The sequence below is a fragment of the Sycon ciliatum genome, chromosome 11, assembly GCF_964019385.1.
Source record: "Sycon ciliatum chromosome 11, ocSycCili1.1, whole genome shotgun sequence".
In the NCBI taxonomy this organism is placed as follows: Eukaryota; Metazoa; Porifera; class Calcarea; order Leucosolenida; family Sycettidae; genus Sycon; species Sycon ciliatum.
The window spans coordinates 18,511,567-18,528,916 of NC_088653.1; the positions used below are offsets into that span (position 1 = coordinate 18,511,567).

Consider the following 17,350-nt stretch of genomic DNA (forward strand, 5'->3'; position numbering starts at 1 on the left):
AGCGCTTTGCGGCACTGCACTCATATTGCCAGCTTATAGCTTTGCGCACGCCTAGCTTGACGTCACATGTATCTGCCATGGCAAACCAATCAAATTGGCGTTGTTCCTGCATGTGCGTGACAGCTTGCTTTCATTTTCTTTCTTGCTGTTGGCGTCACTGCAAAGTTAAATTCTTCCTTTACTTCTAGCTCGTGCTACCATCCAATCTTCACCCTCCATCCCTCCCATCTTGATAATGGTACTACAAGTCGGGAACATTTTGCTCTATTGCTCCTAACTGGTCATTTGCTTCGCTAGTTGCAGCCCATCACTAGCCAGTTGCGGCTCTTCATGAGACAGCTGCTACCAATTGCTTGGCATTGCTTAGCAACCCTAATGTGGCACAGTGTAGGTTTATTGCGGCGCCTCACAAGCCAGGTGCTGCCAGCAGCCTGGCATTACTTTCCAGCTCTCTGAGTTTTTGCATTACAAGACCAGTTACTAGAAGCAGCACACTATCTCCAAAACAATTCACTGTTGCCAATAACGTGGAAAGAGTTAGAAAGCCAAAGCAAACTTATAGTAACATAAAATGCTTACGTAAAGAGAAAAGGACCTATAAGTTACTAGTTATGGCAAACAGTCCACCGAGGTTACGAGATAATAATCAGATCGTGCGACAGCAAGGCACAAAACTGACAAGGATATTGAGACATTCGATGACCAGACACCTTTTCACTTTACACATTACATGTACTATTGGCTCAACAACCGAGTTTTTATTAAATGCTTACCGTTGAATTTCACTGAGCAGTTGTGCTTTCTCCTCCTCCCAGCGCTGTGTAGCCTGCTTCATTTGTGCAGAATGCTCCAGCTCTAGCCTCCGTGTAACAACATTAGCATCCACCATACTTTGCATTCCAAAAGCTGTGTCGCCCACAGCTGTGGTGGAATCACCTGTACTACCAGTATTCACAACTGCTGGCGGTGAGGACAAGGGTGTGCGTACTGTGCTGCGATGATGTGCTACAGTGTCAACTTGGGGCCCACGTGGTGTTTTGAGTACCATTGACTCTGGGTACGACTCTTCAAACAATGGAGTTAGGGGACCTGCTGATTTCGGACTCAAGGGAAGGGAGAGCCTGCGTTGTTGAGCATCAGCTTGGTCCGCAGAAGCTAAGCTAATTGCGAAAGGTGGTGATAAGATAGAGGGACTCGAGCTGCTGTCATCACTATCGTATTGTCGGACTTGAGCAAGTTTGGCTGCCACTTCTGCAGGATTGAACGCAGGCTTGCTGTCTGTCACTGCATCTGGTGTTTGTGGTCTGGCAAAGTTCACAGGTGACGCATCTCTATGAGCAGTATCACATGAGCATATCAACAATACAACTTAAGCCTTTTTTGCAGTCAGAACATATCTCACTCATAAGAATACCCAGGCAATAATACCCACACAACAACGACCGGAAGCAATTGGAAGTAGAAGGTGGATCTTCTGGGTCTGTGAGCTAGGGAAACACCAATGGTCCGATGGTGCTGTAGTAGGAATGCACACATGTATTCTACGTTGTAGTTTCTTGCCCACATGCAGTTCTTGAAGACGATTCAACATCTGAATAGCTAGCTGTCGCCTAAACAGAGCTTAGACCGTCTCCCCAAACCAATCACAATACAGGAAAGGGGAAAGAGAAAGTATCCTTATCATTTTAAAACCACTCTCACTACCGACCATTCGAAAATCGATCCATGTAGATCAATGCAAGGTGCAATACCCTAAATAATAATAATTTGTAGTTCGCTCAAATAGTCATGGATCATAACCAGTACATACATGTAGGTACAAGTGTGGAAAATGAAATCCAATGGAATGACCGGTGCCAGCATCCTAATTATGTACATATCATTGTCTTGATTGTTCATACAACATACATCGAGTGTTACACATTAACTGTGCCACGATATACCATTTTTTCCTCGTCAGAGCCGTACAAACGGAGAAGGAAACGCACATTTCCTAAACCCTGAGTAGAACGTGTAGTATAGTGTACCAGATGCATACTCTCAGCTGCAAGGCCAGCGCCTCCAGCTGTGTACTTGGTCCACCAAGTTAAAATTGGTGTTTATCTTCTTACTTGGTTTTTCGGTGTTCTGCCTATGTCACACGGCTTGGAATCACCGATTCAGCATCCGAACATAACCATTGACCATTGCATCCGACGACATGACAGCACAAATCATCACAGAAGTTGCGATCGGTTCGTTTGAGTCTTTTTGACGGAGCTGCCGCCGACGAACACTTCCGTCAGCGCAAGAAAACACTGCAACCTCCGCTCGAGTCCGTAAAATAGGTCAGGATGTTCGCATTTCAGAGCGATGGAGAATACAGTTTCTATCTACTTCCAGCTGCCTGATGGCAAGGATGGTTTACCCCGGGGAGGTATAGAAAAGCTGAAAAAGCGCTTCGCGAGCTTGAATTTCAGTGCTTGCACAGTAAAGCGCCTAGTGAAGGGCTATCACCAGCAAATCGCTGACGAAGAAACTGCAGCTCATGTCGAAATCTCTAGAAAGTGAGACCAATCCGGCGGACTCACTTCGAAGCTCACGGAGGACAGGGCAGTGGAGCTAATCAAAATAAACACCAAGTCCTGAGGGAAACACTCGTGCAAAGGACTTTCAGGAAACTAGCCGAAAAGCCTGGTACACGGCGTTAGGACTTAGGTGCAGTACGCACAGGTGCTACATCAAGCAGAAGCTTACACTGCGCTGCATGTGCAAGCACCAGAGGCTCACGTGGGTGCTGATCAGCAACGACAAACGCAAGAGGCGATTTGAAAAGAGGACACTGATATGGCGTTGCCTTTTTGTCTCAAACAAAGTCGCATTATTGCGACGAACGGGGACAACACGTACAGCCAACATGCGGGCAGTCTCACTCAGCTTCTGATCGGCAAGGTGATAGGCACGCACTGCCTTTGAACGTGATTCGAGACGAGGAGAAGTGGAACAAGCTATGAAACGTGCAGCAGCTGTCCGGATCGAACGTTTTGAGCTCTTCCTCCAGCGACGATAGTGGCGAGGAGGATGTGTAACTTGCTTGAATTTTTGACTGAGTTGCTTACTGACATGTAAACAATCATGTATATAGTGCTTTGTGATCGTGGCTTGCTTCAAATATTCGTATTTCCTTCCTGAGACAAGTGTGAAGATAAGCGCCAATTGTAACTGGGCGGACCAAGTACATACATACATACACACATACATACACACATACATACACACATACATACACACATACATGCATACATACATACATACATACATACATACATACATACATACACACATACATACACACATACATGCATACATACACACATACATACATACATGCAACACAACTAAACCTGGGTAAAGTGACTTCTGGTATTAGCGCCCACCTTGCTTTAACGAGAAGTGAAGGTTGTATGCAACTACTGATTCATACTCACAGGCTGCTTTGAATCTCAGCATCTCTTGATAGTCGCCTGTGTGCATCCAACCTACAAGGATTAGCAAAAAGAGCAAAAACGAAGTCAATGTGACTAACACTTGATACATTTCACCAGACCAGGTCCTGAGGGCAGTTGGAACACTTGATACATTTCACCAGACCAGGTCCTGAGGGCAGTTGGATATGACCAGATACATTTCACCAGACCAGGTCCTGAGGGCAGTTGGATATGACCAGTGTTGTGTTCACTACTAACACCTCAAAAGTTTCAGGATCGCACAGACGCCACAAGACAAAAGGTCACGTAATTCTTTACGGACTATAATGAATGAACAGTAGAATACATTGAGAAGAAGAGACTGGAAAAATACGAACTACATCGGAAAGAGAACTCTAGAACACTAAAGAAAAACAAACCACAGCATCAAGGAAAAGAACAACGCATGAGGGGTAAAGCGCTGGCCAGCCACAACGTGCGTCCAACTTTGGCATGAGCGTACAGAAGAGCGTACAGCGCTCGGAAAGCGGAAGCTAAATTTGGCGGCAAAGTGACAGCAATAGTACGGCGTGCGGCACATAAGCAGTACGAGGCGAGGCACGTATACGCGTGTGCGGCAAACATTACACACCATGTACCATATATGCATGAACAGCGCGGGGCGCATACTAACTCATTCAACATCAGTGCGCGGCGCAGGCATCTAGCTAGCTGGCGCAAGCATGATCATAATTGCATGCCATCACGCAATCAGCGCACATAAATCGCGCATCAAATAAATAAGTAATCAAACACAAATCAACACATCAACTAAATAAATCAACGAGCTAGCAAGAACACAATTCAAAAATGCAACGAAGAAATAATTACTATTCTAGTCGGTTATTCGCATGGGACCAAGCGCAATGTCCAAGCTGATGAACTGTGATTGCACAAGGTAAGCCCAAGCTCCTGAGCTAACCGTTCTGGTGTGCAGTCTTCTTCGTGCTGCAAACACACACTACACAATGTGTCGTATCTCGTAACAAGTACTGTACCAAATCACAACGAACACTAACAATACGCAATAGTAAACAATAATCAAAAACATTACGCAAAAAAGCAAAGCAAGCAGCACCTAGCCAGGGAGACAAGCAGGAGTCACGGTCGCAACGAGATCTCGACGACACCCCAGAAGACCTTTCTCCGACACGATACACAACATTCTCCCCACCAAAGGGCTTCAACCACACTGATCACAAATCAAGACGAGGTGGTGGTCGAACGGTACGACGAGATCGACGCGTAACTTGCGGTTCAACGGTCGTCGAAGGTATTTCAACAGCATCGACGACGTTGACTGGATCAGCGCTCGCGGGTGTCTGCGGCTGCGGCTCAGCGTCCACAGCAGGCGGCTCAACATGCTCCTTCGCTACTTCCAACGGAACCAAGCGTTGAATGGGCCGTAGCATGGACGATTGGCCAACTTGGACTTTGGCCACCCTGCACTTGCCATCTCTTCCAGGATACAGCTCTGCGACCCTACCCAAGCGCCATGATTGCCGCTTCCGGTTGTCGTCGGCAATAAACACAACGTCGTTCACGACAATCGGAGTTGACTTCGACCGATGATACTCACCGAGACGAATGAGATACTCAGACGACCAACGCTGGTTGAGGTGCTCGTAGACGGTGTGGACATACTTGACTCGAGCGGACAACTGCCGTGGATCGAGTGGTCTGTCAGACGAGGCAATACCGGTTGCAAAGATGTCTCCCAACATCATGGCTGGAGTCAGCGGCGACTCGTCAGCTACATCCGTAGAAACCGGAGTGAGGGGTCGAGAGTTGACGACTCTCTCGATCTCCGTCAAGACAGTGAACAGCTCGTCTCGACTCAATGACGCTCGACCGAGAACCTTCTTCAAGGGAGCTTTCACACATGCCACCAGACGCTCATAGAACCCTCCATGCCACGGGGCAGATGGCGGATTGAAGAACCACGGGATTGCCACCTTGTCTGCGGCGGACTTGAACGTCGTAGCATTATCTGAACGTATACGCAGCGGCTTCCCACGACGGGCGATGAAACGACGCAATGCTAGCAGGAACACCTCTGTCGACAGGCTATCCACGAGCTCTAGGTGCACTGCGCGAGTAGTACCGCACACGAAGAGTGCGACCCACACTTTCTGAACATTTGATGAACTGCGCACGTACAACGGACCTGCGTAATCAATACCTGTGAGACCGAATGGCTGGTGGTGCTTCACCCTGTCTGAGGGTAACGGCGGCATCTCCTCAGCAGCAGTCTGTGCGCGAAATCTGCGGCAAACAATGCACTTCTCCGACACGCTACGAAGAAACCGACGAGCTCCGAGAATCCAGAACTGCTGTTGTAGAAACGCAAGCACACTCTCTACACCCTGGTGCATTCGCTGAAGGTGAGCATCACGCAGAAACAACTCACTTAGATGACATCTGCCCAGGATGATCGGATGCTGAACCTCGTAGGACAGATCGCTCTCCTGCAGACGACCACGAACTCTGAGCAAACCAGCTTCATCCAGAAACGGAGACAACTTGAACAGCTTCGAACCCTTCTTCAGTGGCTCCTTGCTCCGCAACTGGGACAACTCCTTGGGGAAGCATTGCTCTTGGATGGCGCGAAACATCACAGACTCAGCAGATGGAATCAATTCTGCACGCGAAACACCCTTGTGTCGCCATGACAGCATACTTGCGACCAAACCGCGAGCTCGTTGCCACTTGGAGAACTTCTCCCACGGCCAAACAACTGGAGTGTCAACCTCCACAGCCGACACGCGTGCTTCGGTGACGGACTCATTGGTGCTCTGAAACGAGATGACTGGTGGCCACTGAGACTCATCGCTCAACCATGACGGACCATGCAGCCACATCTCCTTCTGCAAGTCACACACTGGGACACCACGCGAGACAAGATCTGCAGGGTTGCTAACTCCTGGACAGTGACGCCATTCTACTTGCAGCTTCTGCGAAACTTCTTGCACTGCAGCAACTCGATTAGCAACATACGTCTTCCAGTGATACGACGGCTTTGAGATCCAGTGCCATGTGGTTAGGCTGTCTGTCCACCCCACAATCCTTTCAATTGGCACTCTCAATTCATTGACGACAAAGGACAACATCTTCACGCCAAGACACACAGCCGACAATTCCAGACGCGCAAGAGTGGGACGTACAACAGGTGCAACCTTCGCCTTCGCACACAACAAAGAAGACGTCAAACCGGACACAACATAGAAACAACAGCCATAGCCCTTCTCGGATGCATCTGAGAATACATGCAAAGTGACTGGAGCATCTGGAGTACACCCGATCCATCTGGGGATTTTAACGGAAGAAAGCGCTGCGAGCTCTCCCCACCATGAAGCACATCGGACAGCCAAATCAATAGGGAATGGGTCATCCCAACCACCGCCGAGCTTCCAACTCTCTTGCAACATCATCTTGCCTGGCACCACTGCGGGTGACGCCCAACCTAGCGGATCGAACACAGCGGCAACACAACGCAACAAAGCACGACGAGACCAACCAGACACTTCCTTGGGACACTCAACATCACCGAGCGCAGCCACCGAAATACAATCTGACTCGGTGTTCCACACAATACCCAGTGCCTTGGAACCAGCCTCGGGGTCTGAGGTCATCGTGTTCCCTCGCCACTTCCGCAACTCCATGCCTGCTCCCTGCAAAACATTAACGCTATACTCCTGCAGCTTTTCAGCATCCGCACAGCATGGCAAGCTAGAAACGCAATCATCAACATAAAAACTACGCAGCAGCAGCTCTATGATATCACGCTCAGCAGCAGAAGCAGACTCGAATGCACTATCGAGATGAAAGCGCAGCACAGCACTAAGTATGAAAGGAGAACAATTCACTCCAAAAGGCAGCTTCTTTAAACGCCAGATACACATTTCTTCGCTACCTATCTCAGGCCAAACAAAACGCAGATATGGCCTATCTTCTTCACGCATTCCGATCATAAAAAAAGCCTTGCGAATATCGGCTTGTACAGCACATTCATACTCACGGAACCTGAGGAGGATACCAGTGAGATCCGGTAGGAGTGATGGCCCGGGATCGACCATGTCGTTTAGGGATGGTGCTCCGGTGCAGGCGGCGGATGCATTGAAGACGACCCGTGTCTTTGTCGTTGAGGCGTCGCTACGGAATACGGCATGATGCGGCATGTAATAGCCGGCTTCCTCCGGATGCGGTTCCTTTTCAATGGCATCCAGCTTCAAGTACTCAGTGATGAGGACGTCATCATACGCTAGACGTTGACCTCGTCTCTGTAGCTGCTTCAGCAGTGAGTGTGCCGCTGCCATCGCTTGGTTTAGGTTGGCTGGCGGACGCTTCTCAGATCGCCATAGCAATCCCACTTGGTAATGAGGGCCTTGCCGCTCTATCGGGAAGTCCGGTAACGTCTCAGCTATTTCCGGCACCTCTTCCATCTTCCACAGTCGGTCAAGTTCAATACAACTCACACTGACGGTCGCTGACTTGGTTTCACTATTAGCCGGTCCTGACAGCACCCAGCCTATTTCAGTGTGCCAGGCCGTCTCTCCATTGATTTGCTCCTTGCGGAGAAGGAACTCATTGCAGTAGTCAGCTCCAATCAGCATGTGCACTTCGCTTGATCCGGCCTTTGTCGAGTCATCAGACAGCTGCAATCCCTGTGACTGCCAACGTGCAATTGTGCTGTCTGCTAGCGGATCGAATCGGAGACCTAGCGACTTCTTTTGCCAGGCCTTGACGGAAATGGACTTCGTTGCACCCTTGATGGTGACACGGTACCTGTCCATCTTTTCAAACTTCGGCTCCACGTCAAACGCCTTCAGCTTGACAGTTTGCGATCCAAGGTGTGCCGGTTGCAGCGAGTTCACCAGTGGCGCGGTGATGAACGATGCCTGCGCACCTGGGTCGATGAATATGCGTACACTGGCCTTTCGGCTAGGTCCTTGTACCTCAGCCACGCCGGTCATCAAGTGCACGCTGTTTGCACTACATTCATACGTACCGACTTTCGATTCGGCTATCGGTTCGGATGTTACCTGTTTGTCCTCTCTGTGCAGTAGACTGTGGTGTCGCTTGTTGCAGTGCTTGCAACGACCCTTGTTCTGACAATTCATCACTCGATGTCCTGGTCTCAGGCAGTTGAAACACAGTCCCTCTGCCTTGACGTACGCGTTTCGGTGCTCAGACGCCATAGCTGACAGTTTCTTGTTAGCCTCATCAACGCTGACCGTCAAACACTCTGCCGACGCAAACGGTATACGTTTGTCGCTGGTGCTAGACTTGGCAGGCTTCAGCTTGCTACGTCCGTGGGCTGTTTGGTAAGCCATACCATCCTCCGCAAACGCCTTCAAGTCCTTCGTGTAACATCTCTTCTCGATCAAGAAGGCCTTAGTTTCTGCCGACACAGCTTCTAGCAGGACTTGACGTACGACACATCCGAACAATTCAGTGTCGTCCAGCTCACCGATTTGTCCGCGGCTAGAGGTACGGCTAGGCCTGGCGAGTTTTGCCCACTTCTCCGTCTCGCGCGTCACTCGTACCACATACTGGTAGAAACTCTCCTCACTTTTCTGCTGTATGGCCATCAGGGCTTGCCACGCTTTGTCGGCGGTCTTCCCATGCGCCATCAGCAGCTCGCGCTTCGCTTCGGCAAAGGTGTTGCAGCCATAGCATGCACCTTCCAACTTGCTGCCAGCAACAGCCACGCGCAAGCGGATCAGGTACTCGTCGTCGCTGAACTCATTTTGCTTTGCCACATCCTCGAACAGTTCGAGATAGGTCTCAACAGTCTGCTTACCGTCGAACTTCGGCATCTTGATGGCAGCCCTCTTGCTCGCTAAACTGCCATTCGTCGTATTCAACAAAGTGCTCTCATCACTCTGAGTCTCTCGTGTGTGCTGGACTTGCAACTCCAAATCTGCAATCCTCGCAAGCAGCTGCTCGTCATCTTTCCTTTCCAATCTACTTCCTGCTCGTTCGTCGCGCTCTCTGTCTGCACGCACTTTCTCCTCGTGCTTCTCGATACGCTCCTCTACGTAAGTACGCAATGCCTCTCCAGAGTATCCATAAGCTTGACCATTTGCGATCAGCTTCGCTTCTAACTCATCCATGTTCACGCGTCTCTATCCTGGCGTGGTCGCCAAAATGTTGTGTTCACTACTAACACCTCAAAAGTTTCAGGATCGCACAGACGCCACAAGACAAAAGGTCACGTAATTCTTTACGGACTATAATGAATGAACAGTAGAATACATTGAGAAGAAGAGACTGGAAAAATACGAACTACATCGGAAAGAGAACTCTAGAACACTAAAGAAAAACAAACCACAGCATCAAGGAAAAGAACAACGCATGAGGGGTAAAGCGCTGGCCAGCCACAACGTGCGTCCAACTTTGGCATGAGCGTACAGAAGAGCGTACAGCGCTCGGAAAGCGGAAGCTAAATTTGGCGGCAAAGTGACAGCAATAGTACGGCGTGCGGCACATAAGCAGTACGAGGCGAGGCACGTATACGCGTGTGCGGCAAACATTACACACCATGTACCATATATGCATGAACAGCGCGGGGCGCATACTAACTCATTCAACATCAGTGCGCGGCGCAGGCATCTAGCTAGCTGGCGCAAGCATGATCATAATTGCATGCCATCACGCAATCAGCGCACATAAATCGCGCATCAAATAAATAAGTAATCAAACACAAATCAACACATCAACTAAATAAATCAACGAGCTAGCAAGAACACAATTCAAAAATGCAACGAAGAAATAATTACTATTCTAGTCGGTTATTCGCATGGGACCAAGCGCAATGTCCAAGCTGATGAACTGTGATTGCACAAGGTAAGCCCAAGCTCCTGAGCTAACCGTTCTGGTGTGCAGTCTTCTTCGTGCTGCAAACACACACTACACAATGTGTCGTATCTCGTAACAAGTACTGTACCAAATCACAACGAACACTAACAATACGCAATAGTAAACAATAATCAAAAACATTACGCAAAAAAGCAAAGCAAGCAGCACCTAGCCAGGGAGACAAGCAGGAGTCACGGTCGCAACGAGATCTCGACGACACCCCAGAAGACCTTTCTCCGACACGATACACAACAACCAGATACATTTCACCAGACCAGATCCTGAGGGCAGTTGGATATGACCAGATACATTTCACCAGACCAGGTCCTGAGGGCAGTTGGAACACTTGATACATTTCACCAGACCAGGTCCTGAGGGCAGTTGGATATGACCAGATTGTAAAACATCAACAAGAACGACCTGGCCCACTCAAATAGCATCGATCATCTACTTTTGCAACGTATCATTCTTCCTGCTTCAAAGTAGCTTACACAGAGGATATGATACTGGGAATTTTGAGTGTTTTGTTTTTTCACGGCTGAGCGTAGCGAAAGAGTGCAAAAAACGTATTTTTCACTCACAAATATTTTCCTGCATTTGCTCTTGTTCTGCGCAACTCCGTTGAACCTGCCATCGTGGTCTTTGTTTTTCCTCGTGGTAGTTGAAGTTGCCCGCCCACCCACCCTGGTTTCATGGGTGTCGTCCGCTGTTCTTCTTGACAATCTATGCCTATGTGTGTGGCTTATGATTATGACATACACCGGTTATTACATACCATTTCTTGCTATCTCTATTCTTGGGTCTGACTGGCAGCGGGGCAGGAATTAATGAAAATAGAAAGGTTTTTTGGCCGAAAGGCGTGTTTTTCCTCTAGCCCGGTTGAGCGGTCGCGGCTAGGAATGTAGGGAGTCATTGTTTTTCAGGCGCTCCCCTGCTGCCCAGTCACCCGTGCTCACCACTGGCCATGCTGTTTCACTTGATTTCACGGCCTTTTCTCCCGCTTGCTGGCGGTTCTTTGATGGATTTAGATGTTTTTCGGCTATTTATCTATTCTGTGGCTGCGAGTGTGGTTTTTTGCTTCTACTCATTTCTGGAAAACCACCACGGTGGTGAGTGTGATTGCTCTGGTAGACCACTACCCCATGTACTGAACAGTCGCTTTGTGAGTGAAAACATATGTTTATCCTACTGCTCAATGAGTTCGAACTCAGCTTCACTTGAAGTAAACACGACAAAGCCGTACTTGATTTTCAGTGCGTATTTGATGGACATGTGTTTCTATCTTCTGGAGGAACCTGCGAGTTTCTGTTAGGACCTAGTCCAGGAAACTGGGTTCACTTGGGTTCACTTCAGTTTCATTCCTCTTCCCTTTCTAGTCTCGCAGCCAAAGTGAAAGGATCTTCTCTGATTCGCTGGCTTTTCAGTGCAATTCCTCACGTAGTTTAACTTGGCATTCACAGCTCTGAATGAATTTAATCGGAAAGATAAGGATCAAATGCATGAAGACATCCACACAATTCCCAGTTCAATGGCCTTTCCTAGCTACCCTAGCATGCCTCAGAATCCCATACCAACATCATCTCATTTATTTTATCGTCTTGCTTGAACTCAGTCGATGTTCACAATTCAAACTGCATTGGGAAGCTGAGGGATCCACACACTTCAGTTGGAGCCCACCATGGGTGAAATGTGTCATTGGGAATCGCCAGCCAGGCCGAGAGCCGCAAATAGAAATTTGAATCCATCGCCAATGTGTAGAATTTCCAAATTTTTGCAGTCTTTTTTGTCGTCAATCGGTACTTTTTGTCTTGCAAGGGTTCCTCCCGAAGTCACCTTTTCATTAAAATAATAATTCAACATTCACTCCACACAACAACGGATCACGGTTGGTATTTTTGGAGGGGTTTCATGTGCCCGAAATTTATTAATCATTCGAATCAAATTTTGAAACATCTGAGAGCAAAGTGATACTGTTCCAAGGCAATGATCAGGGAACAAGGGAATAGTGATAAGGTGAGAAACATTTTGAAGTCGTGGGCCGCGGTCACCCTGGGCAACCCGGTGCCCGGCCACCTCTGGGGGCATTTTGCGATGACAACCCGGTGTCATGTGTTTGCCCGAAGCTGCGGGCAGGCGATTGACCGCCAACCCCACATGCCTCCATGTGTACGAGTAATACTTGTACAGTGGGAGTGGAGGGTGAGGAAAACAAATTGTTGGTCAGCAATGACACACTCAGTTGCAGCACTTTTGCCGGAAAGGGAACCTTGCATTTGTTGTCACACTAACTTGATTTTTTTCTGTTTCTTATTCTAATTATTGTTATTTTTGCGGGTTTGTTTACTGGTTGCCATGGCGCCTTTGGCTTGTTGGTTTCGTGAATGTTAACTACGGTTTGCAATGTGCAAACCTCCATTTCAACACTCACTCAACTCAACAACGGATCACGGTTGGTATTTTTTGGAGGGGTTTCATGTGCCCGAAATTTATTAATCATTCGAATCAAATTTTGAAACATCTGAGAGCAAAGTGATACTGTTCCAAGGCAATGATCAGGGAACAAGGGAATAGTGATAAGGTGAGAAACATTTTGAAGGCGTGGGCCGCGGTCACCCTGGGCAACCCGGTGCCCGGCCACCTCTGGGGGCATTTTGCGATGACAACCCGGTGTCATGTGTTTGCCCGAAGCTGCGGGTAGGCGATTGACCGCCAACCCCACATGCCTCCAAGAAAGGGAGTGGGTGGCCGCGGACGCAGGGCCGTGACTTGAATGCAACTTAGGCACATGAACCCCGTGAAGCTTCGAACTGCTCTCTACGCTAGCTCTGTCTGCTGATAAGCTGGCATGCCCGACGGGACACGGACGTACGCCTTGTACGCAGAGCTTGACCAGCGCCCTGCCGCTTGAATTTGCCACTCCGGGGCCTGTCGTTCGGCCATGGCCGTAGCACCACCGATCCGCAGAGAATGGCTTGAAACGCCTGGGCCGAGAGCCCTCTTGAGAATGGCGTTCACGTCGCCCGGGGTTAGGTAGCGCCCCTCGCGGAAGGCGAAGAATGGGGCACCTGTATCCGCCCACTCCCTGGCACTTATGTAGGCAGCGACTGAACGCACAGGGCAGGTTGCGGGATACCTGCTTGCATGCAGTAACACTGTGCCACCAGCGCCCGACTGTGCCGTCTTCGTTACCCCTAGGGTGATCGTGACCTTCTCCTCCGAGAGGGCGACATGGCTCCTCTGAAGAGTCCTGTGAGCATCCACCGTTGTTGGTGATGGCGCCGTGTGCTCGCTCACACGCATGAGCCCGTGGAAAGCTGTGAGTACTGCTGCCCAGAGCATGGCCTTGTCTTGTGGTGCATAATGCGAGAACTCCAGAAATTCGCGGATAACCTTGAGGTCGTTGGGTGTCACCGCACGTCTGGATGACGGAGGCACAGGCATTGGCCTGGACGTCAGCTTGTCACGGTCGATGCCCTTCAGCAAGGCCAGTATCCTGGGTGCTCTGAGCAGATCCACCGGACCATCATTCAATACAAAGTGGTGGCGGACGGCTGCTAGGTATACCCTGATTGTCTTCCCAGACAGTGACGCGGACAGTGACGTCATGAAGAGAACTATATCATTGACCGTCGGTGCCAGATGGCTGAAGCGGAGCTGCTGCGCAAACTGAATGTAGGACCTGACTCCAGGGCTGTAGGTCTGGCGTGTCCGGGGCGCCACCGATTGGGCCAGGAGCCTGCTGGCTTGAGCGTCGAGTATCTCCCTCCTGGTGGTGGCTGGAGGTGAATGATATCGAACCCACCCATCTGCAATGTGGGGACACGGCAGCAGCACCAAACGCAGTGGATAATAAAATAAGCAAGCAGTTAAGCCAGTACGAAGAGCAAAACATGACAGACCATCGCATCGCTGTGCCCAGCTACCATGACTTTGAAGGCAAACTAACTGGCTGCTTGCAATACGTATTTATTTACCGAAGCATCCCGGTATTAATGCGCCGGTTTGGACGCATTTGAGCATCCCGGTGCTCGCCTCACAATCATCAGCGTCCGTCGCCAGTTTGCGTATTTAGAGCATCTTGGTGCCAGCTATACTAAATATGGGCATTTTAGGTATCCCTTTCGCTACCTGCCCATCCTCTTGGGCATCCTGGTGCCGGACTTATTATTACGTGTAACCCGGTGTCCGTCCAGGTGTGATAAGCATCCCGGTGCTCGCTTACCGCTTAATTCATATGGGCATCCCGGTGCCCGCTTGACTAACAATTATAGGCATCCCGGTGCCCCTTACAACGCAACCCGCTCACATATGCATCCCGGTGCTCTCCTTAGTATTGTTACGCGCAACCCGGTGCCCGTCTGGGTGTTAAAGCATCCCGGTGCTCGCTTATGGCTGTGGGCAACTTGGCCCCATACTGCTTGTTTTAGTTCCGCGCAATTAAATGTGAATTGCCGTAAACAGTTAAGAATGCATCACTTAGCCTCGCATCAAGCCCAGAGTGTAACGTGTACGCATCCACGCTAAGGCCATCTTGATGCCGGCCCACATAATTATCGCTCGCATAGGCATCCCGGTGCCAGTCTGAGTGCAATGAGCATCCCAGTACTCAACTTAATACCCTGACATAGGGGCATAGCTATACCACGATGCCAAAACGCCTATGACCGTTGAGAGCCAATTTTTGGTTTTTGCAAGATTGCACTATATGAGCACTGCATAGCCACTTCCTTCCAAAAGAGAGCAGCGAAGCGGGGGGGGGGGGGGGGGCAGTGTAGGGAGGAGAGCCGCCCGTGCTAAAGGGTGGGCGAATAGTAAGGGAGAGATTGAACTGAGAAATTGGTTTCGGTGTAGTTGGTATGGCAGAAAAAAATAACAATAAGTCAGTGTAGTGACGGCGAAGGCCAGACACAGCAAAACGGACACCCCATGGGGCTGTGAATATATTGTGAGACATCATTAGACGATCTGAGTTGGCAGTGGAACTGGGTCCGGATTGGCAGACGGAGCTAGCGAGCGGAAGCGACTGAGCTGTAGACGGGAGAGGGCGTCCGCAATACTGTTGTCGATACCTGAGATGTGACGGATCAACAGGATGAAGTTGTAGCGTGCCGCAATACGCAGGGTGGTCTGTATGAGGTTCATGACCTCCAGATTCCGGCATGAGCCGGATTCCCATGCTGTGGCGACAGCTTGATTGTCGCAATGGAGGAGGATCTTCTTCGTCTGCCACTGCGGGCCCCACAATTGCGCGGCCACAGCAATGGGATACATCTCCCGCCACATGATAGAGGAGAAAGGGCCGTGCTGGTGCTCCGGGCCCCATTCTTGGCAAAACCAGGCACTCTGAAAGAAACCTCCAAATCCCAGGCCGGAAGCATCGGTACAGAGCTCAAAGTCTGGGGGCTTCGACCATACTGGGTCACGCAGAAGCGCTCGGCCGTTCCAGTGTGGGAGGAACTCCTTCCACCAACGGATGTCTGCTTGAGCATCGGCGTCCAGGTGCACTTCTTCATCCAAGCCTGTCACGGTGGTGCTGGTATGGATGAGACGACGGGTGAAGGTGCGGCCGGCCGCAACCACTTTGGATGCAAATGAGAGGAGGCCAATTAGTGACAACAGTTGACGTTTCGTGCACGATGGGCTGACCGCCCACTCGTTGAACCGCGCTTTGATCTCGAAAAGCTTGTCGGCCGGCAGCCGCATTTCCAGAGCCTGAGTATCCAGCTCAATGCCGAGCACTGTCATGACCGTGGCCGGACCGACAACCTTGTCTGCTCCTTCCGCGATGGGAACCCCGAGGTTGGCGAAAACCTCCAGGATGGTGGCCATGTGCACCGCTGCTGTTGATGTGGCGACCACCGGCGCTGGTGGTGAGACGTTGATGAAATCATCAAGGTAGTGTTCCAGACACTTCAAACCGTAGTTGTGGCGAAGTAGCCAGGCCAGTGCTTCGGCTAGGCGGTTGAATAAAGCTGGTGCGGAGCGCAGGCCGAAAGGCAGCACTTTGTCGACATAAAACTTCCCCCGCCAACATATTCCGAGTAGAGGCCAGTCGTTGGGATGAACGGGACAGAGCCGGAATGCATGCTTGATGTCCACTTTGCATAGCAATGCCCCCTTCCCAGTGCGCATGACATGATCGGCCACCGTATCCACCGAGATCATTTGGAAGGAGAAGTCTGAGTTCTTGATGCCATCATTTATGCTCCTGCCAGCAGGAGCGGAGAGGTGCATGATTAGGCGGACGCCACCCGACTTCTTAGGTACAACTCCAATGCCAGAGGTGTGAATGGGGAGAACAGGAGGCTCCTCAAACGGGCCAGCCGTATGCCCGCGCTCACATTCCTGGCGGAGATAGTCATCGACTTCTTCTGCATTGTCAGCAGCGGAGGACAAATTACGTGACAAAAAAGACTCAGACAGACAGTTGCCAAAACCAATGCGAAAACCAAATTCAAGATCATGCAATAAGGAAGCGACCACCTGGTCATCGGGGTGTGATTCTAATTCTATTTTAAGTGCGCTAATAATGATGGGCGTGTGGGGTTTATGTGCAGATAAAGGAAGATAGGAGGAAGGAGTACTCATGGAGCTACTTGCGGGCTGGGCATTCCTTGGCCGGGTGGGTGCCAGAGCAGAAGGAGCAGCAGTGCTTAAAGCGGCATTGATTGAAGGAGCAGTTGCCCGCATTAAACTTGCGGCAGATGGTGGACTGCCCGGGCGTGTGGACACTTCCTCCGCTTGTTGCGCCCGAGGTGGCATGCAGCGTCCGGCTGTCGGAGCCACGAAAAAGACAATTGTTGGCCAGGTGGCCCACCTTCCGGCACTTGGAACACGTGGGAAGTGCCTGGCCCGTGAAACATTCAGTGTACAGCGCCGTGTCAAGTGATGAAAGGGGGGTGCGTGCCCGAGCCACCGATTGCCGCACCCGGATGTCATACTCAAGCACCGCAGCCAGGCGGTACTTCGCTGCGGCTTGCACA

The 17,350-nt window shown here is 50.3% G+C and overlaps 1 protein-coding gene across 1 annotated transcript in view; it reads right to left on the reverse strand.

The window, feature by feature from the left end:
• Positions 1–394: 394 nt before the first annotated feature.
• The window catches only part of LOC135827158 (hemicentin-1-like), an 86,045-nt gene continuing 69,089 nt past the window's right edge, over positions 395–17,350 (reverse strand). Inside the window, exons 20-21 of the mRNA XM_065339685.1 lie at positions 3,468–3,518; positions 395–1,331 (exon numbers count right to left, since the gene is read on the reverse strand). Of these exons, the coding sequence (XP_065195757.1) occupies positions 770–1,331; positions 3,468–3,518 (613 nt within the window). The 3' untranslated portion in view covers positions 395–769. The remainder of the gene's footprint in view (positions 1,332–3,467; positions 3,519–17,350) is intronic.